The 26277-nt window shown below is 49.3% G+C and overlaps 1 protein-coding gene across 3 annotated transcripts in view; it reads right to left on the reverse strand.

The window, feature by feature from the left end:
- Positions 1–889: 889 nt before the first annotated feature.
- The window catches only part of ASTN1 (astrotactin 1), a 296455-nt gene continuing 271067 nt past the window's right edge, over positions 890–26277 (reverse strand). For all 3 annotated transcript variants that reach the window (XM_081824653.1, XM_081824650.1, XM_081824651.1), the window contains exons 19-23: positions 24655–24806; positions 23420–23555; positions 17614–17714; positions 8261–8444; positions 890–4416 (exon numbers count right to left, since the gene is read on the reverse strand). In XM_081824653.1, the coding sequence (XP_081680779.1) occupies positions 4179–4416; positions 8261–8444; positions 17614–17714; positions 23420–23555; positions 24655–24806 (811 nt within the window). In that variant the 3' untranslated portion in view covers positions 890–4178. The remainder of the gene's footprint in view (positions 4417–8260; positions 8445–17613; positions 17715–23419; positions 23556–24654; positions 24807–26277) is intronic.

Here is a 26277-nt window from a genome sequence, read left to right on the forward strand (position 1 = left end):
AGAAGGCCTACTGAGTGTGCAGGCACTTCATCTCTGGTTTTTGAGGACAAAGAGAATCACATGTTTTGGGGGCAGCAGAGAGAACAGCTATTTAAAGTTACATGGTAGAGGGAAAAAAAAGTGTTTGAGTGCTTGGGCTGCCCAGCATGCAGCATTTCATAAGAGCCAGCCTATCCCAAATGCCTCCACAGAGTACAAGACAGGAAAGTGACAGGGAGGGCCTTTTGCAACATTTGCCTTAGACGCCCAAAGAGAAATTTTGTTGCCTCCCATCATCCTGTACTTCTTGGCCATGGTTCTCTTCAGCTTGGTAATGATGGGCTCGATGTCTCCCTTTCCCCCATAAAACGCCAGGTTCTGTGATGAAGAACAAGCTTGTCCTACTCACCAGCATACCCTCGGCACTGTGCATGGTGTGCAAAATACAGCAGATAGGCAATAAATAGATTTCATTGGCTGATTATCTGGATGGGGATAGAGAAGATGAGAACCACTCCTACATAATACAATTTGCTGTCAGGTGTTTAGCTTTTTTTTTTTTTAGTTAGCATGACAGGCTATAAGGCCTATTTTGGCATCTGAGATGCTGAGATGGACATTTTATTTATTTTTTATTTTTTTAGATTATTTATTTATTTATTTGTCAGAGAGACAGAAAGAGAGAGAACACAAGCAGGGGGAGCAGCAGGATCCCCGCTGAACAGGGAGCCTGATGTGGGGCTCGATCCCAGGACCCTGGGATCATGACCTGAGCCAAAGGCAGGCGCTTAACCCACTGAGCCACCCGGGCATCCCAGAGGTGGAACATTTAAAATGGGGATAGTTTCCCAGTAGGTCCAACCAGATCACTCTGATTTCTGAAGGACAGAAGGTAACATCCACACACCTGACACTTACTAACAGCTTTGTTTATTATTTAGTTGATTATTCCATGTTTTTATAATCGTACAATAATTCTCTTTGAAACAATACTGTTACACCTGAAGTTGGTCACATTATATCCATCCTTCCTTCTATAGTAGTAAAGTGGGGTTTTTTTCACACTCAGTTTTTTAATAGAACATTTGAATATCGAGAAGTGTGCTTAACTAAAAATAACAAATGGACCAAACTCTGTGAAAAATGGTCATACACTCAGTTAAAGGTTTAATGCTATTCTGGGGGTCACATACATTCAAGAGGAGACACCATGGTCTCGTGGGGAGCCCAGAGCTGGGGGCATGTGGTGGGTACAAGTGACTCCCTAAGACCTGTTTGGCAGCTTGGAAATTTGAGGTTTAATACTGGTCCAGTGCTGTCACCTTTCTAGTCAGGATGGGTCCCTCCAGGCAAGCTTTGGGAAATGTCATCAGGGTGTGATCGATGGATGGTGTCTTCCCAGGGCCAAATCCTGCAGTTAAATCCTCAGGGGAACTTAAAAGACTGTCTCCTGCCCCATTCATATTGGCCTTACTTTTTACCTGAAAGTAGATGGGACCCAGCCCTAGAGCCTGTGGGTATAGTGTGTGTGTAATAGATGTGAGTAGTGCATGTATGTGTAATGTATGTACATATAGTGTGTGTTAGTGTATGTAACACGTGTGTAATGTAGGTGTACACTGGGTGTGTGTGTGTGTACAGTCTGTGTAACGTGTGTGTATAATGTGTGTGTGTAATGTAGGTGTACACTGTGGGTGTGTTTTGTGTATAATGTGTAATGTACATAATAGTGTGTGTGTAGTGTGTGTGCGTGCAAAGCACACGTGCCACAAGGAGGACACAAGGGGACAGAGGAGGAGGAAGAGGGTCAAGGAGAAGGAAGGGACGAAGGAGGAAGGGTGCGACTGGAGAAGAAAAAGATAAAATAGATGAAACCTGGAGGGGCTCAGGGGAGAGAATGAGCCTCCTTGATTTTAATAAAACAGAAGGAGCGGACAGAGAAGGGTAACCCTGACGCCACTCCCTGTCCTCCAGCGGCAGCCGGTCGGCTCCGGTCTCCCCCCACCACGCGGCAGGAGGGCAGCGCGGCCCTGGGCTCCCACCATGCTGCGCTGAGCCCGTTTTGTGGGCAGACTTGAATCCGGGGGGCAAGACGGTGGCAGCAGCACAGACCGCTCTCCCCTTGGCCTTGCCCACTGGCTGGGCTCCAGCTGCCTGTGGCACCGTCCTCTCTGGGGAAGGTCAGGATGTCCCTTTAGGTGCTTTACCCGAGGCCCTGCCCTGACCATGGATGCCACGGCCGAGGTTTCTGCTAGCCTTCGATCTGGAAGTGGAGGCATTTCGGAGGCAGGTACATTCCAGAATGCCCGACAAATCTTTCCGCCTTTTTAGGGAAAGACGTGGGGAGGGGAGCCAGGCGGCCTGCAGTCTGCCCCCAGGCTCCACTCCTGGGCCCCAGGGGAGGGCTCCCGCCGCAGACCTGGTGCGCCCGAAGGGTGCTCCAGCTGCAGAGTGAAGGGTGCACCGCGGGCACATCTGTCCCAGGCGGGGCAGGTCCCTGTGGAGCTTACAGATGGGACAGCTGCCTGCCACAGGCAAACTGGCCCAGGGCTGAGGGTGGCAGAGGACTCCCGAGTCCGACAGCCTGAATCCCTATCGCGGCCCAGGCGGAGCTCAGGGAGGCATTTGGGACAAGTTGCATGACCGCTCTTTGCCTCCGGTTCCCCATCACCGCAATGGAGCAATGGAGCCGGGAATAGCTCTTCCTTGGTGGTGGGGCTGGGAGGGGAGGCGGGGGGCGGGGGAGGATGTCGTGAGGATTCAGCGACATGAGAAGTGCTCAAGCAGTGTCGGGGGTATAGTGAGCACTTTGTGAATGGGATCTGTCATTATTATTTAGAAAAAAACCAGTATAGTTCAATATAGATCCTCCGTCTCTTTCCTGACCCTTCTATTGTGCTCCCAAATGAGGAGCCCTGGTCAAAGGCAGGGTGGCTGAAGGTGTGTGTTCAGGCCTCTGAGGTGTGTGGGGACAGTTAAGGCCATCGCTGGGCCACATGGCCCTCACAGCTCTTGCAGAAAGGCTGGGCTTCCTATTAGCTGGGCCACCACTTACGCCCATGGCAGCAACACTAGGGTCGTGGGGCAGAAGAAAGGGCTGGGCCCCTACTCGCCATCAGAACAAAGGATTTGCAAAACTAGCAAAATAATTAAGCAAATTTAGCAAGTGAGAAATGGACATTAGTTATTTGTGTGTGTGATCAGTAATTGTTTTAGTTCACTGAAACCCTGACATGGAGGTCTCAGCCCCTCCTGGACGTTGTCCAGGGACAGTGACGCGGGCACTAAAGAGAATCCAGGCATGTGATACACATTGGTGGTCTGGAGAAGTTCATCCTGGAGGTACAGGAGTTTTTAGAACAATCAGCCCTACTTCTTCTCTAGAATGTAACTGCTAACTAGTCTCCCAGGTAAACTGTTTGGAAGGTGCATTTGACAGGTAGCATTTTGTTGCCTCTTAAAGATCTCATACTATTTGGAGGAGAGGCAGAGATCCGCCAGAGGGAGATTTCATCCCAATCCTGTCTTAAAACGGGTGAGGACCTAAAAATTCCGACGACTTGCTGGAACTCATATTGGAGGCTCAGTTCACCTATGAGGTGTGAATCGAGCAGTAGGGAGGCCTGGACGGGGAGACCATGAGGCCTACACAGAGACCACCCTCCCGATTTTCTCTTTGTCATCTTTCTCTGTGAGCAGAGCTTAGGCTCCCAGAGTGAGATGCTTCCTGAGGAATGCTTGTGGCTGGGGCCTGAGGCCAGTCTGGTGACATTCTGGCCTCATTTCTGTCCCCAATTGTAATGGACTCAGGGATTCAGTGAGCCCGGGATGCCTTAACCTGATAGACCTTTCATCGGAAGCATGGCAGAACTCGAGCTTTGTGATGAACCTCTTGGGAAAAAAAAAATAAATGAAACAAATGAACTATAAAACAAGCCCCAAAGTAATCCCCTAAAGAGAAATGGCACTGCATGAGGCTGCTGGTTGGCAGGTCTACTGATCATGCAGATGGAGAACATCATACCAAAGAAGTTCCACAGGGAGCAAGGATCAGTTTCTCCCTGGTTTAGATATTGCCTCTCCCTGGTTTAGAGGTTTTAATGTTCCATTAAAAAATACTAAAAATCCACAGACCAACCCAGATGTTCCTCTCCTCGCTTCCTGCTTCCTTTTGGCAGCCACCGTCTGGCCTCGTGGCGTTAGATGTCTTTGCTGTCCCCATAGTCGTTGTAAGGGACGCTCAGGGTCTGCTCCTCACATGTCTTCCTGAGGTCCCGGCTGAGCTCTGACCAGTCGAGTCCATAGGGCTTGATCTCGCTGTAGCGGCAGCCCAGGTACTTAAGGGAGCCTCGTCGCAAGCTTATCTTGGGTTCCTGAAGGAGGCCATTGCACCAACTGCTGAGATCCCCCAGCTGGGAAAGGATGAGGCCAGCTTTCCTATGGAGAGCACGGAGGATACTTAGATTAGAAAGAAGAGAAGGCGGGGAAAGGCGCATAGGCCCTATTAGAGTGAGACTTAAAACTCCCAGAGGGCAGAGTCTGGTGTTTCCTGCTTCCTGTTCTATCACGGGCACTCAGAACTCATAAATACCTGTCTAGCAAATGGATGGACGGATGGATGGACAGATGGATGGACGGATGGATGCAAGAACAGTCTGGCTGTGCCCAAAGTGGGACAGGCACCCAAGCAAAAGAGAGAAAAAAAATGCCATTAGGAAAAATAAAGAAAAGAAAATAACTACTATTTTGGTGGGAATTTATGCCCTTTTAAAATCATAGAGTTGGCAGTTTTGAAAGACAAATCAAATCCATTTTCTTTACAGCCAGCAATTTACCATCATTAAATGACAAATAATGTGTTTGAGTGAATATTTCCCTTTTCCAGGCTATTTTAGAACTAAGCAGAAACAGCTGATATACTGAGCCTTGGAGGGTATCAAATGTAACTGATTATGCCCGGATGGAGGGTGTGACAGCGAAATACCGGTGAAGACAACAATGCCCTCTGTGCGCACCGACACAGGGCCCTTCTGGGGGGAAACGCAGACTCTCAGAGGCCCACGTGACCTAATTCGTGTTCAGGTGGTCCCCTGCTCCACTCTGCCTTCTCCCTTGGAAAGCCAGGCGGCCATGGCCACTGAGACCCAATCCAGAGAGGGGGGAAAGAGGGGGCCTGTCGCAGATCGCGGGGGCGGGGGGGAGAGAGGAGCGGAGAGCAAGGTCGCTCCAAGTTTGCACATGCTGGGGCGCAGTGATCCCTCTGGGCCAACAGGAGAGCCGGATGGCCTCTGCGTGCAGCCTGGGGAAGTCGGCTGTCCCCACAGTCGTCTTGCTGGTGCACAGCCTTCTTCTCCGAGCCCACTGCCAGTGTCAGAGACAGGGGCTCCTGTCATCCAGCTGTCAGAGCTCACCAGCTCTGAGCAACAGAACAGTGTTCCCTCGCTCAGCTCCGTCCCTCCTGTTCTTCAAACCCCTAAGTGCCCAGAGAGCCACGAAGTCTCTCTTCTTTGAATGAGCTCCTGTAAAATGCAGTTCTGAAAAAGCTCAATGAACAGCATCCTTTGCAGTATTTATCACCTGCTCGGCTAACTTCTCATGTGAAGAACCAACACTTCTAATTCGGTCACTGATTCTTTCCAGAAAATGGAAGTTTCTGCACTCCGTGGAGAATGACCTTTCAAAGAACAATAAGCACATTCGTTTCATTCCTCCCCTTCTGTCTGGCTGTGACCACCACCACGAGGTGGTGACCTCACCGCATTCCTGGGAGGACGCCCTGAGAGGGGCAGAGATGACGCTGGAGGAAAGGTGTGGAGAGTCAGCAGCGGAGTCCAGGGGTGGAGAGAGTGAGAGGTCATCGGAGGGCAGTCGTATTTTCTCCCACTTCAGTGGTGGGTCAGAGGAAGTCAAACACTCTGCCTGACACCTACTTAGCATCTCCTGCAGATGGTCTCTCCTCCGCCTATTTGCCTCTGCGGTTTGGCCAAGCAGGCTTCCAAAAGTCGTCATCAACCGGACTTTGGTGGCCCTTCCTCTTAATTTATCCCACTACATGTCATTAGTTGTTGACAAATTCTTGGAAGGTGGAGGGAGAGGGAGCGAAGGGAGAATGAGGGCAGCATGTGCATCATCCTCAAGACAAGGACACAGGAAAAGAAAGAATTTGACTGGCCCATGGAGATTTTGTGGCTACTTTCATAGGTCACTTTAAAAAATAATAATTCATTTGGGTCTGCCCTTGGTCATCTCAGAGCCTGTGGATTTCTTCTTTCTTAGTAGCAACGCAACCAGTGTTGTTGTCCAAGTATTGCAACCCTCAAGTCGATCTGGAGGCCTCCATGGAAGTTAAGGGAATGGATTTAACTGAACTGAGGGGGTCCTTTCTGCCTGCTCACAGGGAGTGTGTAGCCCACAGAACCTCTTCTGTTCACGCTCACGACCAACTCCAAAGGTGGTGGATGCATCTCAAGGCAGAGGGCTTTTCCCTTCCTGTGGTTCTCCCCATGACACTGGCAAGTAAAACTTGATTTCCAGAAGCTAATGAAATTACACACTGTCTTCTAATACAGAGCCTTGAAAAACCAGCATCACACATGCAAGGGTCTCCAGGGAGGACAGTCTGGGAAGAGAATGTCAAGTCAGCAGCACGCCTTACTTTGCAGGGGGATCCACACTTCTTCCCCTGCTCACTTTCTTTATTAACCAATTTTCCTTCTGACTCTTGAGTTACAAGAGAGAAATTTTAAAAGCAATCCTAATGCCCTTGGAAATCAAGATGATATATGCAATGTTAGTGCTATTCAAATTGTGACATTTATGTTCCCTAACCGAAAACTGTATATATACACTCAATAAGTGTCAGAAGGATGGAAGAAAGGAGGAGGGGAGCGGGGGGGGGGGGCAGAGTGAGGTGGGTGGGGAGGGAGCTAGGGAGAGAAGCAGGGAGAGGGGATAATATTAGGCATAAGTAATTATGAGGGCAGGAGTAATAAGGTATGGAGCAGAGAGGACATATCTTAATACATACCAACTTTCTAACCCAGAGTTTGCTTTCTCCTGAAACTGAGACAAAACCAATGAAAAGTCCCTTATATATTTCCCTCTGTGTCCTGGTCCACAGCTGTGGCATCTGTTTGCCTGAGGACTATCAACCTTTATAATAACTGCAGGAAATAATCTATGGAATGCAGAGAGATTCTTCCTAAACTTACACATGAACTCATTGCATTTCGGAAGATAATCCTAAACTTCTTCCTCCTTTCAAAAGTAAGAGAATTTCCTGTCCTGGGAATGTCCTGAACAATGGTCTTCTGGAGAGTTGATAATTTCAGGTGACGAGAAACACACTGACACTGGGTCTCCCTCCAGTTCGATCAGCAGTCAGATAGATGGGACAACTTTTGGGTGATACTTTCGGGCAGCCTCTTGGCAGGAGTGCAAGAATTCTTTAAGTGCCAGAGAATTCCATTGCGTTGATTGTCTTCATTTGCTTTCCTTTTTTTCCCCCTAAAAATAGTCCATGCACTCCCCCTTTTGGACATATAGGCCCCAACATTCCATGCAAGTCTCTTTCACTGAATCTATCTGGTAATTCCAGTATTTCCACCAAAATCTGTTTTTCTCAGAGCAGGAATATGTAGCCATGATGAATGAAACAAAAGGAAGATGGTATCTGTACACATTCCTCCAATTCCTCTTTCCAAGAATGCTATCTGTGTTGTATAACCTAAAAGCAGTGGGTACTGAGTATTGAAAAGTCATAGCCTCGGGGCCAGGGAACTCTGGCAAACACTATACTGTCCTAACTTTGGCCAACATAGATGTCAAGGTGGGTCTTGGCCACCCCCATGTTGTCTTTCCAAAGGATGTGCAATTTAGCTGAAAACATGTCTATATAATGCATATTGTATATGCAAAGCTCATACACAATAAATAGTTTCGGATAACGATAACCTCTTCAATAAAATTCCTAATTTTCTTTCACAGCTCCTACTGTTTTTAGCATTTAGAATGCTGTGTCAGCATGATAAAGAGGTGGGTAAAACAGGTCAAGGGCAAAGATTTTTTTCAGAGTTCAGGAAATGTATTCATGACTTCCCTACTTAAATACAGCTTATCCAAACTGATCTATATGAACTGAGCTGTATAAAAGCACAGGACTTACTTCTCGGAGCACCTAAGCTCACCCAGGAAATCTCTGTGAATCCATGGGTACAGTATGATAGTGTACAGAACTTCAAAGAGCCGACATCTTTGTAAGAGGCAATGATGTTTGTGTTACCTGGGGCCTAATTCATCCTCACACCGCCAGGTGAATTCTCCAAAACTCTCATAGTGCTGGTTATAGTGGTAGAGGACTCGATGTAGGGTGGGGGAACCCAGATCCAGGAGGGTGTTATAGGCCGTCTGTTGCTCCTTCCCACTGGTATAGCCATTGAAGAGATTGTAGATCTTGTCTGCTATTTCTGAGGAGGGCAGAAAAGGCAAATAAATAACATTTTAAATACATGTATATATACACACAACGTATATGTGTGTACGTGTATAGAGACGTGTGTATATCATATTTACACGTATACGTGTGTGTGTATGTGTGTGTGATGTTGCTTAAAGAATACTGAACCTGAAGCCCGGAGACTGTGGTTTGAGTAACTCACTTTTATCTCAGCCCCATTGGTTGTTGCTCTCTTTTCTAAAAAATGAAAACCTTCAAATAAATATCTCTGAGGTCAACTTCAGTTATAATATTCTTTGTCTTTACCCATGTTTCCTGAAAATACAGTGCCTGTGGCAAAAAGATCTCAGAGGAATACTTTATTGGCAAGTGCAGTCCCGGGGACGCTGGAGGGAGGACAGAAGGAAATGAGGTGAGAAAGGAGGCTGAGGGGAATGTAGGGGGCATGCTGAGGAGCAGGTGGCATGCCTTGCAGAAGAGGAAGCTGCTGGATCCCCACCGGTCCATCCAGGGGGAGAATGGAAGACTTTATCCTCAGCTCCCCTCTCCGATTTCTCTGTGGGGCCTTTTCACGTTTGCCCCCCTTGAGGCATTAGCAACCCTGCACTTCCAGGTCACATATGCCGGAGGACCAAGTGGGTCCTGCAAAAGCACGGAGAAGCCAAGGGGGGCAGAAATTTGGCTCAGGGATGGAGGGAAGCACTGTGAGGTGATGCTTGAGCAACATGAAGAACCAGGAGTGGCCGCAGTCCCAAAAGCAACACGGCCCCCTTATTGCAGGACTGCAGAGCCTTCGCTAGGGCTGCCCAGACCAGACACGAAGACAAGCTTGCAGATGTGTGGTGACACAGAAGCAGAATCCAGTACATCCTGCAGTCCAAATGAGTAATCTTTCAGTTTAATTTATAACTCTTAGATTTCTCCCCCAAGGCGTACATTGCTAAGACCGAACTTGGTGATGTGGCAAAGTGGCAATGAATTTGTATAGCCTTGGCATTTTTTCCTATGGAGCTTGAAGCACTTTATCATTAAATGTTTTCATATTAAACCTGTCAGACAGAAGATTTGTTCACATTTCCTTCCTCAACAGCTGGGAACTGAGATCTGGAGAGCAGAACTCTGTCTCCGATCCAGTGTTTAATCTGGGGATGCAGAAACTAAGTCTATAGGTTTCCAAGCCAGCACTTTGCCCACTTGACCCCCTGGTCAGCCAAAAGGCATAGCAACCTGATTCCTTGTCACAGTTCCAAGTGAATTCTGGGCTGTTGGTAAGTACAAAGTCATTGTTGTAGGGGTTTTCTGGGTTGGAAGGAAGAAAATTTCTACCCCTACTCTGTCCAGACACTGCAATGATTTCCTTACTTTTCTATCTTGCCCATTGCCTATGAGGACAGGAGCTTACTTCTACCATGTCCTGAGTGGCTAGCACAGGGCCAAACAACATAGTAGATTAAAAAAATGTTAGTTAAATGAATGTAATTCATGATCTTTCCAGTGCTCCCTCTCCATCCCAGGCTCTACCAATCCTTTAGCAACCAAACTCTTGTAGCCAGCACCGTAACTGCATTATAAATAACTTTGGTCCAGAAATCCATTTAGATTTTCAAGATTTTTAAATTCTCAGGTTGTTAAAATAGGATCAAGAGATAAAGTGGACGGTGCCTTAGAACATAAAGATCTATGGTATCCCCAGTTACTTATTAATGGCCTACTGATTGTCAAGAACTTCACATATATGAACTCCAATCCTCATACCAACACTGCAAGATGGATATGAATGTCCCTCTCCTCCACACGAGGACATTCAGAGAGAGGCTGAGAGAGGCCAGGTGATGTACCCAAGGTCATATGGCCAGTGTGGGCTGGAGTCAAGATTTAAAACCATGTCTATCTTCCATTGCTCTTTTGTACCAATGCTCAGGGGATGGTAGTGTTTGGCCAATTTAAGAAGATATAGGAGGCAGTCTTGGGGGATGCAAATCCGGGGTGACTATTTCTCGTAGAGGACTTCTCCTAGTTGGCCCATGGATGCCAAATAAGAGGGAGTCCTGATAAGTATGCAGGGGACCTCTTGTTCCCAGAGTTGAGACAGACAGAAACAGAGGGACTATTCTAAGAGCTGTGTTGTTTCCAACAGGAGGAAGAGTACATGTACTGAGAGATGAAAGACCAGGGGAGGAAAAATGTGGGCGATCAGACCAGAGCCCAGATAGGAAGGTCTGGGCTTCCTTTTCCCAGGCTTTTCATTGATGCCTCTCTGTTCTTATTTCTCGTGATGGGAAATAGCATCCCAGATCCCGGGTCCTGGTTATAACTATCCCCGCCAAGGAACAGAGACAGCTGAGAATGTTTTCCAGCGTATTTACTCTTCTCATAACACAACGGTAATATCTAGCTAGAGGAGGCTGATGCTTCCCACTAGCAGTAGCACGTGTGCCTGAGACCAGGTGGGAAAGGCCCGGGCACCACCAGAAACCTCCTAAAACCAAGATAATCTAACTCCGGGGCGTGCTTACAAGCCGACATCAGTAAATGGGATGCTATATTCAGAAGGATATACGCTAGGTTCCTAGTGCATGAGTATTTCTGGTTCCTCCTATTTCAACTGCGAAAATTTAGAGATATTATTTCATTAGCTTTCACAGCATCTCAGGAAGTCACTAACTCAGAGAATGGAAAAGAACACAAGATATTTTTAGTTATCATTTTACCCAGTTTTCAGCTTCACAGAAGTCTTGGGCTATCCAAAATAGGGATCTGTCTTCCCTGTCTTTAAAATACATGATGTTCAGGAATAGTTAAAATGCACGTGGAGAGATGGCAGGGAGTCTACAGACGTGGCCCCATCATGGAAAAGGGAAGCTGAGTTATTAGTTATCAGACGGGAGGCCGTACCTCTCAGGCAGCAGAATAAACCAACAGGGTGGGGACTGAAGCCCTCAGACCCAGAGGGTGGTTAAGAACTGACACCATGACATATATGAAGGTGGGCTCTACCACACCAGCTGTGTGGCCTTGGACAACTTACTTAACCTCTCTGGGTCTTAGTTTCCTTTTCTGTTCAATCATGGTGAAGGATATACACCTTCCAAGATTATGGTGAGACTAAAAGTGACATTAAATGTAAAGCCTTTCTGCAGCACAACGTCTGGACCCAAGAAACATACCTTTATTCATTCACTCAATACAATTTTTCCTGAGGGCTTACCACGTGCTCAACGTTTTTCTAGGCACTTGGGCTACGGCGGGGAGAAACTGACAAAATTCTTCACCCTTGAGGCACTTACAGTGTAGTGGGAGGAGGCATTTCGGGAAGCAATATACATTGCCAATACAATATCCTCTGTGAGGAAGTGGGAGGAAGTCAGGCAGGAGAAGGAAGCATGGGAGTGTTGTGTAGAATTAAGCAGGGTAGCCATGATAGGTCTCATTGAAGAGATGACCCTGGGGCCGAGAGCTGGAGGAAGGGAGGAGATGAGCTGCAGGGCTGTGTGGGGAAGAGCATGCCAGGGAGAAGCAAGGCCAGCAGAGAGCTCCCAGTCTTTGGGCTGTGTATTTGAAAATAGCAAATAAGCCACAGTATTTGGAGTAAGATGAGTTGAGAGGAGAACCAGACAACCAGGAAATGCTATTTTATTATTATTATTTATAATGATGATTAATTGTTACTGGTTCTCCAGGAGATCATGCTTTCCCCAATGCCATGAGAGAGACACTGAAACATGGGAGTCCAAGAGACTGGGGCAAATAGTCTTATTTGAATGAGAGGAGTGACTCCGGGGCAGAAGGAAGCTTTCTTATACCCCAGCAGTGGCTATGAAATTTACTATGAAATGAGAATCCTGGGAGGCATCCACACCACCTAAAGCCTCCCTTGGTGCTATAACAAAAATCCCCCGAACGGAAGTCCTAAGTCACCATTTTCAGTAGTCCCTGAGACCTCAGTCTGTCCCCACAGTGAAGTAACTGACTACAGAATTCCCTATGAAAACCTGAGGGCAATGATCCTTGTCATTCCTGGCTCTGTCCACACCACGAGGTCCCCTCCCCCACCCCCTGCCTGTCCGCCCTCCCTGTGCAGCCCCTCCCCAGGCTGCTCTGTGCTGCCTTCACACCCGTGACTCTCAACCTTGGGAATTAAGCTTGATTCTCCACCTGGAAGGCCTGTGAAAACACAGATCGTTGGCTCCCTCCGGAGTTCCTGACTGAGTAGGCCTCAGATGGAACCTGAGAATTTGCCTTTCTGACAAGTTCCAAGGTGATGCTGTTGCAGCTGGTGGTCTGGATCACGCTTAGAGAACCACTACTCTATATGAATTCATTCTCTCAACACTTTCCTTGCTTCCTCTGGGACCAGTAATATGGCAAACAACTCTCCCTTTACCCTTGACCTTGGCAAATACTCTTCCCTGTCTCCGTGTCCCTGTGTTGGTGGAAACTTGCCTGAAACATTCGTCCACACAGAGGAATCCTCCCATGCCCCAGTCCCTCAGCCTCTCTTGACCTCCTACAAACAATTTACTGCTCTCTGTGTATATATGTAAGAGTCCCCCCACCTTAAAAACTCACCTGCCTCTTCCTATTTCTCCCGGCTCACTTCCTGGCCATTCTTCTACATCCATGGAAAATTCTGGCATCTGGTTCATTCTCCACTTCATTTCTCATCACTATTTTGGGTGACTTCACTGTCCATATGAAAGACCTCTTTAAAACTAGAACCACCCCCTCCCCCGGCCCCGCCAGCTGGCAAGAGTCAGTCATTGTCTGAGACCTTCTCCAGCTTTGAAACGGTAAATCCCAACATCACATATGGTGAACACAACCTCCTTTCAAGCTTCCTGTATTTCCCTCCACCAAATCTGTCCTTCAGCCCGCAGGTCTTTTGGCTCCACCATTCCCTCCGGGCATCAGCTCTGTATCTACATCCTTCTCTACCTGACATAATCCACAGGGCCCATGGCCTGTGCCCTCAACCAGCTTGCTCCATCCTTGGCCTCTTCTCTGCCTTCATCTAGGATGCTGGGGTCTGCTGGGGGACAGTCCAAGCCATTGAACTAGACGGTTCTGCTCAGCCTGCCTTGGCATGACTTTTTTCTTTCCTGCTCCAAGCCATCAGCAAATCCTTTCAGTTCTACCATCAAAATAATTTAGAACCAAACCACTTCTCGCCACCTCTCTCATGAGCATCCTCTCTCCTCTGTCCCTGCCATTGCCTTGGCTCCCCACTGGACCTGCTACTTGGAGTCCACTCTCAGCACAGCAGGTGAATGAGCCTGTGAAACGCTAAGCCCCATCATGTCCCTCTTCTGCTTGAAGTGCTCAGCACTTCCCTGCTTAGTCCCAGGCCGAGTCCCCATCCCTGCGCTGGGCCCCTGGGAGCTCGTCTCCATCTTCTCTCTTCTCCATCCCTCACCACCAAAGAGGCCTCCTTTCCCATCTTAAAACACACCAGGCATCTCTGTCCTGTTGCTCCTCTATCTGGAATGATCTTCCCTGGGTATCTTTGTGTCTTCCTCCTTCACCCTCTTCCCAAACCACACCAGTTAAAATGCTGCCCTGTGTACCGCTTATCCCATTTCCCTGCTAGTCAGTCTCCATAACATACATCACCATCTGAAATATTTGTTTTACTATCTTTTGTAGTTTGTCCACCCTGCTGAAATCTAAGCTCCAGGAGGCAGGGGTTTTGCCCCCTAATGCCTAGACCAGGTATTTAGTTGGGGTTTAATACGTGTGGTATGATTTGATGCATTTATGAAATCAGATTACACAGTTTTTGAAAACAAATTCTGAGTCTAATTTTTGTTGTTTCTGTAGTATCTAATCCCAGGGCTCAATAAATGCCAAAGGAAGGAAGGGACAAGGATTTATGTTTGGCATCAGGAAAGAAGGATGGATGCTGGGGGGAGTGATGGATGAGAGCTGGCCTTCACTTCGTGAAGCTTCACAGAGAACTCTTGCAAGGCCATGCCCCAGCCCGGAGATGAGGCTGGTCTTATCACTGACATGAGCTCGTTCTTCCCCGGGAAGGACGCTCTCAGTAGAACATGGGTGGCAACTCACTTGCTCAGTGGCTTCAGTGTCATGATGTGGTAAAATTCTTCATAGAAAGTATCTGGTTTAGGAAAAGTGTTCATATAAGGAGTAGTCTGGCTTCCTGCTGGATCATTAGGAGCTAAGTTGTATTTATGATCACCATCTGGGTTTGAAGGAGGCAAAGCATATGGTTTTTCGGTAGAGCTGCTAGAACTGTATTAATTTGTGAGGATCCCCTCAATGAGTCCACCTCATTAATCTGCACGTTTGCCCTGTATGGGACTCCCTCCTGGTGGAAGAATAAAAGCACGTGGGGATGCTACCTCATTGTCTCAGCATGAAATTGACTTTCCTGCGTGCAGCTGGTCTGCTGGGATTTCAGATACTCTCCTTCGTCGGGGAGCCCACATGAGCAGAAGCACATCTTGATTCACTTTGGGGGCTGGAATTAACCCAAAGGAGCCCCACAGAGAAACAGAATAGCGGTCTTTCCAAGGCACACTACTCTATGTTGGCCCCTCTTTACTCCAGAGTTCCTGTCTATCCATCTATTTCTGCAGGTAGCACTGTGCTGCAGATCTACCTGCTCATCACCTCTCTGATGCCCCACCACCAGCCTGCTGCCTATTTAGCAAGCAAGTCCAAGGTGCCTACTGTGGCCGGCAAGGACACAAGCAAATTCTCCAAAACAGAATTAGCTGGGGCACCTTCTCATCACCTGCTCCTCTCTGGCTTGAAGTAAGAAATCAACAGATGATGACCTAAGGGTGCCAGGAGGCCTCTCCCGATAGCCTCTCATCTGAGGGTTTTCAACCCCAGACTCTGCTTTCATCATCAAGGGATTTCGAGACCTTCAAAAGTCATTTGGTCAATACCCTATAAGCCAGGCAGCACTCATTCCGGTGAGAAGCACATCTGTCTTATATGTAAAGGTCTCCACTGAAATCCTGAAAGGGAGAATTTTTTTTTTTCTACCTAACTTGAACACTCTTTTTTTTTTTTTAATGTAGGTCTTTTTTCGTTCAGAGACAAAGAAAGGTTTTCACTCTTTTACACAATGACCTTCTAAATAATCTGATTTAACATCATAGGCAAAATGGGAATTGATGTCAAATAATGAGTCTGAGTGCTGACTCTGTTCAGTGCTCATTTTGTGACCCTGGTCAGCTGTTCACTTGACTCTGCATCTCAATTTCCGCATCTATAAAATGGGGCAATATTCTATCCATTCAGTAAATCCTTATTGCGTCCCTATTAGAAAGCAGACTCTGCATGGTTAGTGGTAGCATTTCCAAATTAACAGAGACATTGATGCTGGAATTCTAGGCTGAGCCAGTTTCAATCAGGGAAATATTGTGGCTAAGCACATTGCTGGTACCCCTGAAATCATTATGTCCCCTGACTCCTGCTGTATCAGGTTGACTACAAGGGGCACGATGTTAGAATGTATACTTCCTAGCATTTACTGAACAGTTACTATGGGATGGGCACTTAAAAAAATACCGTAAATTCACTCATTTAATTCTTACTAGAATCCTATCAGGTGGGGTACTATTATCCCTTCCCCCATTTTATAGAGTAGTAAACTGAGGGATGAGGTGAAGTAAACTGCTCAAGGTCAAGTACATAGCAGAGCAGGAATTTGAAGGTGGATGGTCTGACTCCAGAGCCTAAGATTGTCTGTAACCAGTCAGTCACCGTGCTGCCTTCCTTTTATGTGTTAGGGACGTAATAGTGAGTAAACCAAACCAGACTCTGCTCTCCTGGAGGTCACTGTCCAGTGAGGTAGATATTGAACACATGATTCTAATAACAAACGGAGATGAATGTGCTGAAGGAAAGTAACATGATACTGTGAGAACATCTAGCAGTCGCCCTTGACCTCTTGACTGTACCAAGGAAGGGATACCTGACCCGAAATCTGCAGGCTGAGAGAAGCTAGTTAGTTAATCAGGGGTGGGGGTAAAGGGTGTTCAAGGTAATGAGACGGACATGTGCAAAGGGCCGGTGGTAGGAGTGGGAATGGTGTGGAGGACCTGAGAAAGGCAGTGAGGCTGAAATGCAAAGATTGATGGGGAAAGTGGATGAGAAGAGGCTGGAAAAGTGTGCGAGGGTCACCTCATTTAGGTCCTAATGTGTCTGTTAAGTATTTTGGTCTTTGTCACAAGAAGAATGGCAATCCATTAAAGAGTTTTAAGAAGGGGCCTTAATATGATCAGATTCCTGAGTTGAAAAGAACAGTGTCACACACATTAAATGAGGTGATAAATGTGAGAATCCTTCCAGAAGCTGTAAAGTGTTACAGCATCAGTGATTTTAGTTAAGGTAGGTCTGGTCACTCTCTCCCCTGTGATTTTGCATCACCGTGCACACCCCTTGATCGCTGCAGGCTTGTACCCCTCATGGGCAGCCTGATACACCTGGAGCCAGGAGCCATCTCAGGCAACTTGAGGAGCCAGCAATCGGCTTGGCCACACTGTTTCCCTTCCTGAAACCTGCACGCCTGAGCTCCCTGCGATGGCCCATGTGTCCGCTCATGTGCAAATCAGCCCTATTCCCCTGGAGAGCCCGCAGTGGTTGGTTGGAGCCCTGTTCTTGGTGTGAGAGCCCCGCGGAAGGGATGCCCAAGACGGCCAAATCCTGGCTGTGGACAGCATGTGCTAAGCCTCAGAGCCGGGGACACTATCAAGACCCGCCACGGGGCATGGGGAGGAAAGGGAGTTCCCGCAAGTGTGCTGTTTGCACAGATGTCCACATCTGTAGCCTTTCTATGTTTTAATTCAAAAGAACTCTGCTGATGTGCACACACATATGAAGAGAGGAATCCCAAGGGCAGAGGTCACAGGACTCCACCATGTACCTAAGCACCTGGTGTGTTACTGTGCGTGCCCAGGGGTTTTGCCAGTGTGTCCTCCTGGCTCCCTGACCCCCAGTGTGTGAGATAATGGGGTACCGTGAGGATCTCTGCCGGAGGCAGAGGTGGAGGAGTACTCCCAGACACGTGCCACTCCGGGGCTGGGCCTTGAGTTCTCCCCCTTCCCTGTGGAACCCCAGGTTGTTCTGTTTGACTCCCTTGCTCCCGCTTCCGTCACGGCGAGGGGAGGCCCCTGGGGCGTCCCTCTGCAGGCTCTGCTGTCACTTACCCTGGGCCTTGACATCATCCACCACGGGGCAGGGGGTCTTCACAATCACATCGCTGGGCCTGGAGCGCCGTCCGGTGTTGTCCACTCCCCACAGGGTGAACCTGGCAGACGGGGGAGGGCGTCATTAGCAGAGAGAAGCTGAGACCCAGGCTGATGGCCACGCTGGGCGGGTTTGCACCAGGGCACAGAGCAGTGGTTCTCAACGTGGGGCCCTCAGACCCGCAGCGTCAACATCACCTGGGGACTTGGTAGCAATGAAAACTCTCCCACCCAACCCCAGACCGACTGAAGCAGGCTCTCACAAGCCTTCTAGGTGAGTCTGATGCCACTTACACGCTGACGGCACCCGAGCCGAGGGAAGGAGTAGAAACTTGGGTCAGAACTCGGGTTGGGTCTGAAGCCCGGCTGCTGGGAATGTGATGACGTGCCTGGGGGCAGGGCCGGGACCACACCTGGGGACTCCGTGGGAAGCCTGGCCTCCTGGCTGTCAGGTAGGCCTAGGCCAGTGCTGGGCATGCCCTCCTCCCTACACCGGGCGGCTCAGTCCGTCCCACTGGCCTCTCCTCCTTGGTTCAGATCTACCTTCTTGCCTGGTACTAAACCCTGCCCTGACCCTGCAACCAAATTCTAGCACCCTGCAATGTTTCTCTCCCTGCCACCTCCCCTTCTCTCCTCCTCAGTCTGAGTGGGCTCTTTGCATCACACCAGCCCCACACAGCTTCCCAGGGGCTGCCTGGATCCCTACCAATGGCACCCCCCCGAAATGTTTTCATCTCTGGTTCTCCCACACACCTGATCAGCCCAGCTGGTATGTGCTGTTTCTAGAATTGTGGCTGAGGCCACCAAACTGAAGCTGGGGCATCTGTCTGGAACCTTGCTCTGATCTTGAGTCTTGTCCTACAACCCGGGTCTCAGGCCGGGTCTCAACTCTTTCCTCTGCCTACCTACTCCAGACTCTCTTGAGCTAAGGTTCTCAGGGATGGGCCCAGAGGCAGCCAGGACAGCCCACAGACCTGCGCCTGCCATCTGGGGTTCCCACACATGGACACGGTTCCCCCCGCACACACCTCTGTCCCCACCATGGAGCAGGAGTGCTAGGGAGAGAGAAATGAGAGCCTCGAAGGATGACCACCATCCTGCAAGCCGTGCTGGGACCGACCTCTAAGGTCCGAGTGAACCCCCCTCTCTCACAGGACACCCTTCTGCGTGGGAAGCCCGGCTCCCCCCACCAGAGGTGGGCCACCTGATCCTTGCGGCAGACTCTGCCCTGACTCTGCCGGGGGCAGGCAGTTCTCACCAGAGTCTGGAGATAGGAGGCCCCGTTCTCTCCCATGCCAGTGCACGGGCACCCTGCTCCTAGCGCCCGGTCTCACCACGGGCTTCTCTTCCTTCCTTGCGCCTCCCCACCCACGTGTCTGAGCCCGCGCTCCTGTGCCCCTGGCCTGGTTCAGCCACTGTGATCCAGCCCGCCCGGGGCGCTATCCTCTGTGAGACGGCTCTGCCTTGTCTTTTCCTCTCCACCTTCCAGGGTCCTGAGCACGGCCAGCGCTGCAACCTGATGTGATGCTGCCCACCTGTCTGTTTAACGTCACCTGCCCTAGACAGTCTGCGGCCGGGCTCCAGCCACTTTTTGTGGCCCACCATTACTTAGCTCTTTAATTTCTAGCAGAGTCCCTGACTGAGATGAGAAATGTCCTGAGCCTCGAGCACCAAACTGGCTATCAGAGGGACCCTCTGCCTTGGTGCCCGGGAGCCTGGGACGTGTGACCACCCCCCCCCCGCCCCGGCTGCTCCCACTCCTGCGGGCAGCTTCGCTCTGTGCCCTCCTTGCGGTAAGCTCTCCACTAACTCGATAGGATCCCGAGCTGGAATGAAAATGCCTGTGCTTAGGTGAATTCTCACATTACTCTGGCGGGGCAGTTAGTACAAAAGTTAGGGCCCAGAGCCCTACTATTTCTAATAGCAAAGCAAGGTGTTAGGAAAGAAGATGCTTCCCCTAACCTCCTAAGCAGAGACGGCACTTATCCTAAGAGCCCTTCCTCAGCGGGCCACCCCGTAGGCCCTGGAGGGACGCTGACAGCAGCCAGCTTAAATTTACCACCAAAGCCCAGGGGGCACTTTCCATATTTTCATGGGGAAGGGCTGCTCCGTTCATTGTCAGCGTTCTGGTTTCCACCATCGAGCACTCGCAGGGCAGCGAGAAGGTGAGCTGGAATGAGTGGACAGGAGAGAGAAGCCTGACTCCCAAGCCGGAGGGCTAATGTGGGAGTACATTTGCTGCCTCGTCCAAGACTCCTGGGCCCTTTCCACCGCCACCTGGCTGGATTGTCCAGCCTGTCCTTAGAGTCTGTGATGACACCTGCATGGTGTGTGTGTGGGTGTGAGTGTGTGTGTGTGAGAGAGCGAGGGTGTGTGTGGGTGTGAGAGATTGTGGGGTGGGAGTGTGTGTGAGAGGGTGTGTGTGAGTGTGAGAGCGAGAGTGTGTGGGGTGTGAGTGTGTGTGGGTGTGTGAGAGTGAGCGTGTGAAGGTGTGTGTGGGGGTGGGTACGAGTGTGTGTGTGCGTGTGGGGGGGATATGAGAGTGTGTGAATGTGTGTGAGGGTATGAGAGCGTATGTTTGTGTGTGTGTGTGTGTGTGAAGATGTGTGAGAGGGTACGTGAGGGTGTGTGAGTGAGCGTGTGAAAGTGTGTGAGAGGGTGAGTGCATGTGTGAGAGTGTGGGGGGGGGATACGAGAGTGTGTGAATGTGTGCGTTGAGTGAGCGTGTGAGATAGTGTGTGGGTGTGTGTGTGTGAGAGAGTGAGTGTGTGTGAGGTTGTGAGAATGAGAGAGTGTGTGAGGGTGTCTGTGTGAGTGAGAACCGACAAAGCCTGGCTCCGGCTCCTGAAACTTGGTGTGCAAGGAGCACCCTGGCCGTGTCCAGGGCTGGCTGCCTCATGTGCTTCTCTCACGCGTCCCTGCGCACGTGTGGCGGGTTCTGCGGAGGGCTCCGAGTCCACTCCCCCCCCCTTTTTTTTTTTTTTTTTAAGATTTTGAGAAAGCGAGAATGAGAGAGAGCACATGAGACGGGGAAGGGTCAGAGGGAGAAGCAGACCCCCCGCTGGGCAGAAAGCCCGATGTGGGACTCGATCCCGGGACTCCAGATCATGACCTGAGCTGAAGGCAGTCGCTTAACCGACTGAGCCACCCAGGCGCCCCACCCACTCCCCTTTTCCGAACTGTCCGTCGGCTCCTGCTCGCTCCCAAAGGCAGTAGTTCTCCTGTGAGCACAGGCTGGGACGAGGGGCGTGGGCTAGAAAGGGAGTCACCTCCCCGCTCGGGCCTCAGTTTCCTTCTCTGTAAACTGAAGATGTCAAACCAGACACACTTTAAGATCTCTTTCCACCAGGGAATTAAATGTTTTTGTACTGTGGACCCAGAATTCTCACAATCGCACAGGCTGACAAAATAAGCCAGCTACGCTGAAACGCCCTTCCACCCCCATGAAGGCAGCTCCACGCTTTCACGTGAGGAAATGAGATCATGCTGCTAGATCCTTCCGGTAGCCTGGAGTGGCTGCGGAGTAAGAAGCAGTCAGCGAAGAAAACGCAAACCCTGATTCAATTCTTAACCACCGCCACACCCCAGACAACCAGCTTGCGACTCTGTGTTGCTGAAACTCAGTTTCCTCAACTATGAGATGAGAGCAAGACCCCAACCTCACAGGGTCCCCGAGGGTTCCCAGGGCTTCCCGCACCCAGTAAGCACCCCACAAGTGAAGGCCGAACCCTCCCTTTTAATGATAAGGAAACTTAGTTGCAATCCTGCTTACAATGACTAGCGCTTAGAAACAGAACCAGGCTTGGGCGCCTGGGTGGCTCAGTTGGTTGAGCGACTGCCTTCAGCTCAGGTCATGATCCCGGAGTCCCGGGATCGAGTCCCGCATCGGGCTCCCTGCTCGGCAGGGAGCCTGCTTCTTCCTCTGACCCTCCCCCCTCTCATGTGCTCTCTCTCTCTTTCTCGCTCTCTCAAATAAATCTTTGAAAAAAAAAAAAAAGAAAGAAACAGAACCAGGCTTGGGGCCATGTGTTTCCAGCAATTAATCCGGGGCTCTGTACTCCTACCAGACTCTGAAGGTCTGGCTTCAAGCTACAAGGAGGCCAGGCTCTCCCAGGCCCTCCAAGGCCCTCTTCGCGTGATCTGCAGCGCCACCTAGTGGAGCGCCACCTAGCCAGCGGCTTCTTCCCTCTGTCCCAAGCTCTCTGACTTCATCATCAACACAGACAGAAAGCTGGTGCTTTACGAGACTTAAGAGGGCAACGCTGGAAGTTCACCAAAGACTGCAGTGAGGGAGAAGGTATCAGTCTCAGGTCTTTGATCAGGAAACGTGGCCAAATCAGGCCAACGTGAGGAGGGTCCCAAGATGGGTGAGGGCTGGTTCACAGGAATTTCAAAACTCCTAATTAACAGCTGTGACTTAGTGACAAGAATTAGGGAGCTCTTATTTTAAGTGAGAATTCCAGCTTCACTGAGTTTGAGGCATTTTACTGCACCGTCCTTAATCTTTCCTCCTTTTGCCTGTTTCCCCTCCTCATAAAGGGCGACACCTGCCCAATAGCAAGAGAGCTGCTTAAAATCCTAAGTTGGTCAGCTTTCCCTTGTTATGGAACCATCCTTTCCATTTCTCTGTATTTTCCAGCTCTTCTAGAATATCCCTAGTCTTGACATATTTTACTAGTATGGCCCCCTAGTTACATCTCTTTCCAAGATGGAAGCCATTCAGCCTGAGCATCTCCTTTACTTGCAGTCAATGCCACTCACATTTCTAGCGCTTTTTACCTTTGAATTCTTTACCTGTGGAAATGGAGATGATTTATTCTGGCTACTCTGACTCTACTCTTGTGACCTCATCTGTAAACTGTAAACTGTTTTTCATACCAATGGGGTCAAAAGGTCCCAGAACTACATCACCAGGAATTCTGCCTTGCCCTCCCTCCCTGTTTTCCCCTCATGACTTAGATTTCCTCAACCTCTCTCCTCTCACAAGAGCATCTTTTATGTCTCTGCTTCACAACTATTTTACTATTGTTCCAGGAGCACAGGGAGAAATGAGGAAGCGCTCCCAGAGAGAACAGGGCTGTTCCAAGTGCCATGAGATAGGAGTCCACCATATTTTCCTTGGAGAAAAATGCTGACCATCTCTACCTCTATAAACTATTTCGACGTCACTGGAGCTAGCTTTCTAAAGCAGAGTTCTTACTATTCTTTCGTCTAAAAAAATTAATAATCTCCCTTGACTTAGAGCATTCACTCTCTTTTTCCAGAATCACTTTCTTCCATTCCCTTTTACTCACCATCTGCTTCCGCTTGATTGGACTACTTGCTACTCACCTTCATGCCTCTTTGCTTTTGCCCTTGCTGGTTCCTCAGCCTGCTCTGCCTTTTCCCACATCACTCTACCTACCGAAATTCTACACGACCCCAGTGAGTGATGTCCACTCTAGTTAGAATTAGCCACTCCTTTCCCTTCTCTTCTGCATGTTCCTTGTTCTTCCATCTAGCCTCTATGTCGTCCTATCAGATGTTAAATTTAGCTGTTTGTATATTTCCTTTCTGTGTTGCAAACTCTTTGAAGGATGGGGCTCTCTTGTCTTTCTTAATCCTCCCTTTCCAGTCCCTAGAAAGTTCTCTATAACCGATCAGGGTAAGACTTGAGAAACTCAAAATATTTTTCCGAGTTTCTGAAGGAACTCAAGCACGAAAAGGAAGGAGCTCAGAGCCTCAGGACGTTCAGGGTAAGGAAAAGCCAGGCAGGCGTGTCACTCACATGTAGATGGTGTCCGGTTCCAGGCATCGAACGATCAGAGAGATAGTGGTGAGCTGCTTGTCTGGTACCCGAGCGGGCATGGCACAAGGAGACTTTGCTCCAGAGATGATGTCGTCCACAAAGCTCAGCACCGTTTCTGCCCCGGGTGGGGGGGTGGGGGGGGAGGAATGGAAAAGGCCGTGAGAAACAGTGCTGGCCAAGCAAGGAGATGGCATCAGTTCAATGAGAACTTAACATTAGAACTGCTTGGTCCCCAGTCTTCTCAAATTCCTAGTAGAGAAAAAGACCTAGAAGGAATTGTCTTTTCTGTTTCATGTTTAATCAATTTAGAGCCATTTGTCCGGAGTGAGTTCAGACACAACTATGGCAAGATGTACACACATGTGTGAGCTCTTTTATGAAATGTTCTTGGCAAGGGTAGGGAGCAGCTGCTGAGGGCAGTGGTCCCTGCCAGCCCTTTGCAGTACCTGTGCGCATCAGGGACAGGGCCTCGGAGGAAGCGGGAGACAGCTCCCCATACCTCAAGGCCGTGCATATGTCTCCCAGCCTCGCTGACCATTTTGGCAGAGCTTGTTCACCCTGCATCAGACTGTGGACGCCACCATCCTGTGGGGGACCACACTCACGCGTAGGTTTTAGGGATGATTTATGTTGACCTTTCCCTATGTGTAGGCAGCAAAATACTAGGGCATGGAACATTGTTCATGGGGTGTTTCCACTTCTTGAAAACTTCCCTCTTCTAGCTGGACCTGGCAACTGCAGAGTTTGCTTTAGGACAAGACATGGGGTAACATCTGTTTGCGCATGCTTTTGCCCAGAGGGGGGTTATTAGCAAAGGAATTTTTTTTTTCCTGTAATCATGGCAGTGGTTAGCACAGAATTGTTTCTTAATTGTGGGCTAGGATAACTAGTGTACTGTACTGTTGTTTCTTTGTGAGTGTGCCTAGAGGCAATGAAATGGACACCTCTTTAATAAACAAAAAGAAAAACAAAATCAAAACAAGACTTTGTCAGATGCTCACCATGCAAAAACTCTTAAATGGACGAGATGGCTGTTCTTGCTTCCCCACCCCTGGCCCACCCACCTCCCCCCCGCCACCCCCACCCCACCACCCAACCACCAGGGACCCTTGGACACCGGGGATCTGGAGCATAGGCCAGGAGGCAGGACATTTTTCTTTTCTCTTCTTTTTACCAATGGATTAATATGAGCCCATGAAGTTGGAGAGGCTCACCTGTCTCCACTTTGGAGTGGTCCATCCTGTCAGTGACCTTTTCCTGACGGATGAGGTAATCTACAATCTGCACCCCGATTGGAGGCTCTGAGTGTTCCCACTCCAGGACCACGAGGGTGCTGCTGGGCTCATGAACCGTGGAGAGTCTCAGCCTGAGTGCAAGACAGGAAGAGACATGACATGGGGACCTGTTGGGTCCTGCGATGCTCTTCTGATACTGGCCACCTTCTCAATTGTTACGCCCTCAAGTCTTCCTTCTAACCTTTCTTAACCAACCACTGCAACAATCTCTCTGAGCGCCTGTCTCCTTCACTAGAGAGCAATGGTTCTTGAAGGTCCCCGGAATCTGTATTTTATTACTCTTAAGTGCCTTTTACAGATTAGGAACTCAACATCTGTTTGCAAATAAATAAATAAGTAGGTGAATCAAAGATGAATGAGCACCTGCATCTTACAGGGTCAGTGGGCAGGGCTTTCTGGGTGGCCCTGCTTACAAATATAATTTCTTGCAAATATAATTTCTGGATTTGCCCTTGAAAATAGGAGAATGTGCCTATAAAGCTCATGCCAAGGCTCACTGAGGTGGTGTCTGGGAGAGCCCTGCATTAACAAGGCTCAGTTTCCATAGCGTTACCAGGATCTGCTCTGTGAGGGGAACCCTGGCTTCCCCTCTTGCTATGGGTACTAACATATTTTCTTCCCAACACCTTCTGCTGGCTGGGCCTTGCAATAGGCTCGGTTTGGAGGCTATGCTCCTGGGGGGCTTTACCAGGCAAGAGAAAGTTGAACACATGTCAAGTTCTCCTCGGGGTGATGTCCTGTGGCTGCAAACTTGAGCTCTGATTTCAGGTTCTTTTTTTGTTCTTGGGTTTCTTTGACTATCCTGATTCCCGACTCCAGTCTTTCTTTGCTTTTCCCAATTCAGAGTCTCCTCCTTCCATGCAAATTGTCCATTTTCACCACTCTTTTGCCTTGCCATCTCATATGTCCTTATGCCTTGCAGAGACTCACTACACATTAATGACGTTTGTGGTACGGATCTCCTAATGGTCCAAGTGGTTTCAATTTGTTACCTTGTTCTGACTTCATAGGTATATCTCAGATTTGTCACTTGCTTCCAATTCCGGGTTTCTTTCTAGACCACTGGCTTCTGGGGATTTTCCTGGCTCCCGCTCATTCCAGTCTCCGTCTGTCACATGCCATCCCTGCCATTCACCCTCATCCTTGGTCCCCATATCTCACGACCTCCCATAATCATCGACCTCTGCTCTCTACTCAGCTCACAGATGCCTGTCACTGGTCTCAGGGGGTCATTGTGCCAGGTGCTACAGATGGAACACACCAAGGCAACGGTCAATTTCAATTCAGCAAATGTTTGTTGAGCACCTATTACGTATCAGAATGTGCTTGGTGCTCAGGATGCAGTGGTGCTCGAGCCAGCTCCAGCCCCTTCTTTTTTTTTTTTAGATTTATTTATTTGACAGAGAGAGAGACAGCGAGAGAGGGAACACAAGCAGGGGGAGCGGGAGAGGGAGAAGCAGGCTTCCTGCCGAGCAGGGAGCCCGATGTGGGACTCGATCCCAGGACCCCGGGTTCATGACCTGAGCCGAAGGCAGACGCTTA

This window comes from Leptonychotes weddellii, chromosome 6, assembly GCF_054177405.1.
Source record: "Leptonychotes weddellii isolate Sample4059 chromosome 6, ASM5417740v2, whole genome shotgun sequence".
NCBI classification, from domain to species: Eukaryota; Metazoa; Chordata; class Mammalia; order Carnivora; family Phocidae; genus Leptonychotes; species Leptonychotes weddellii.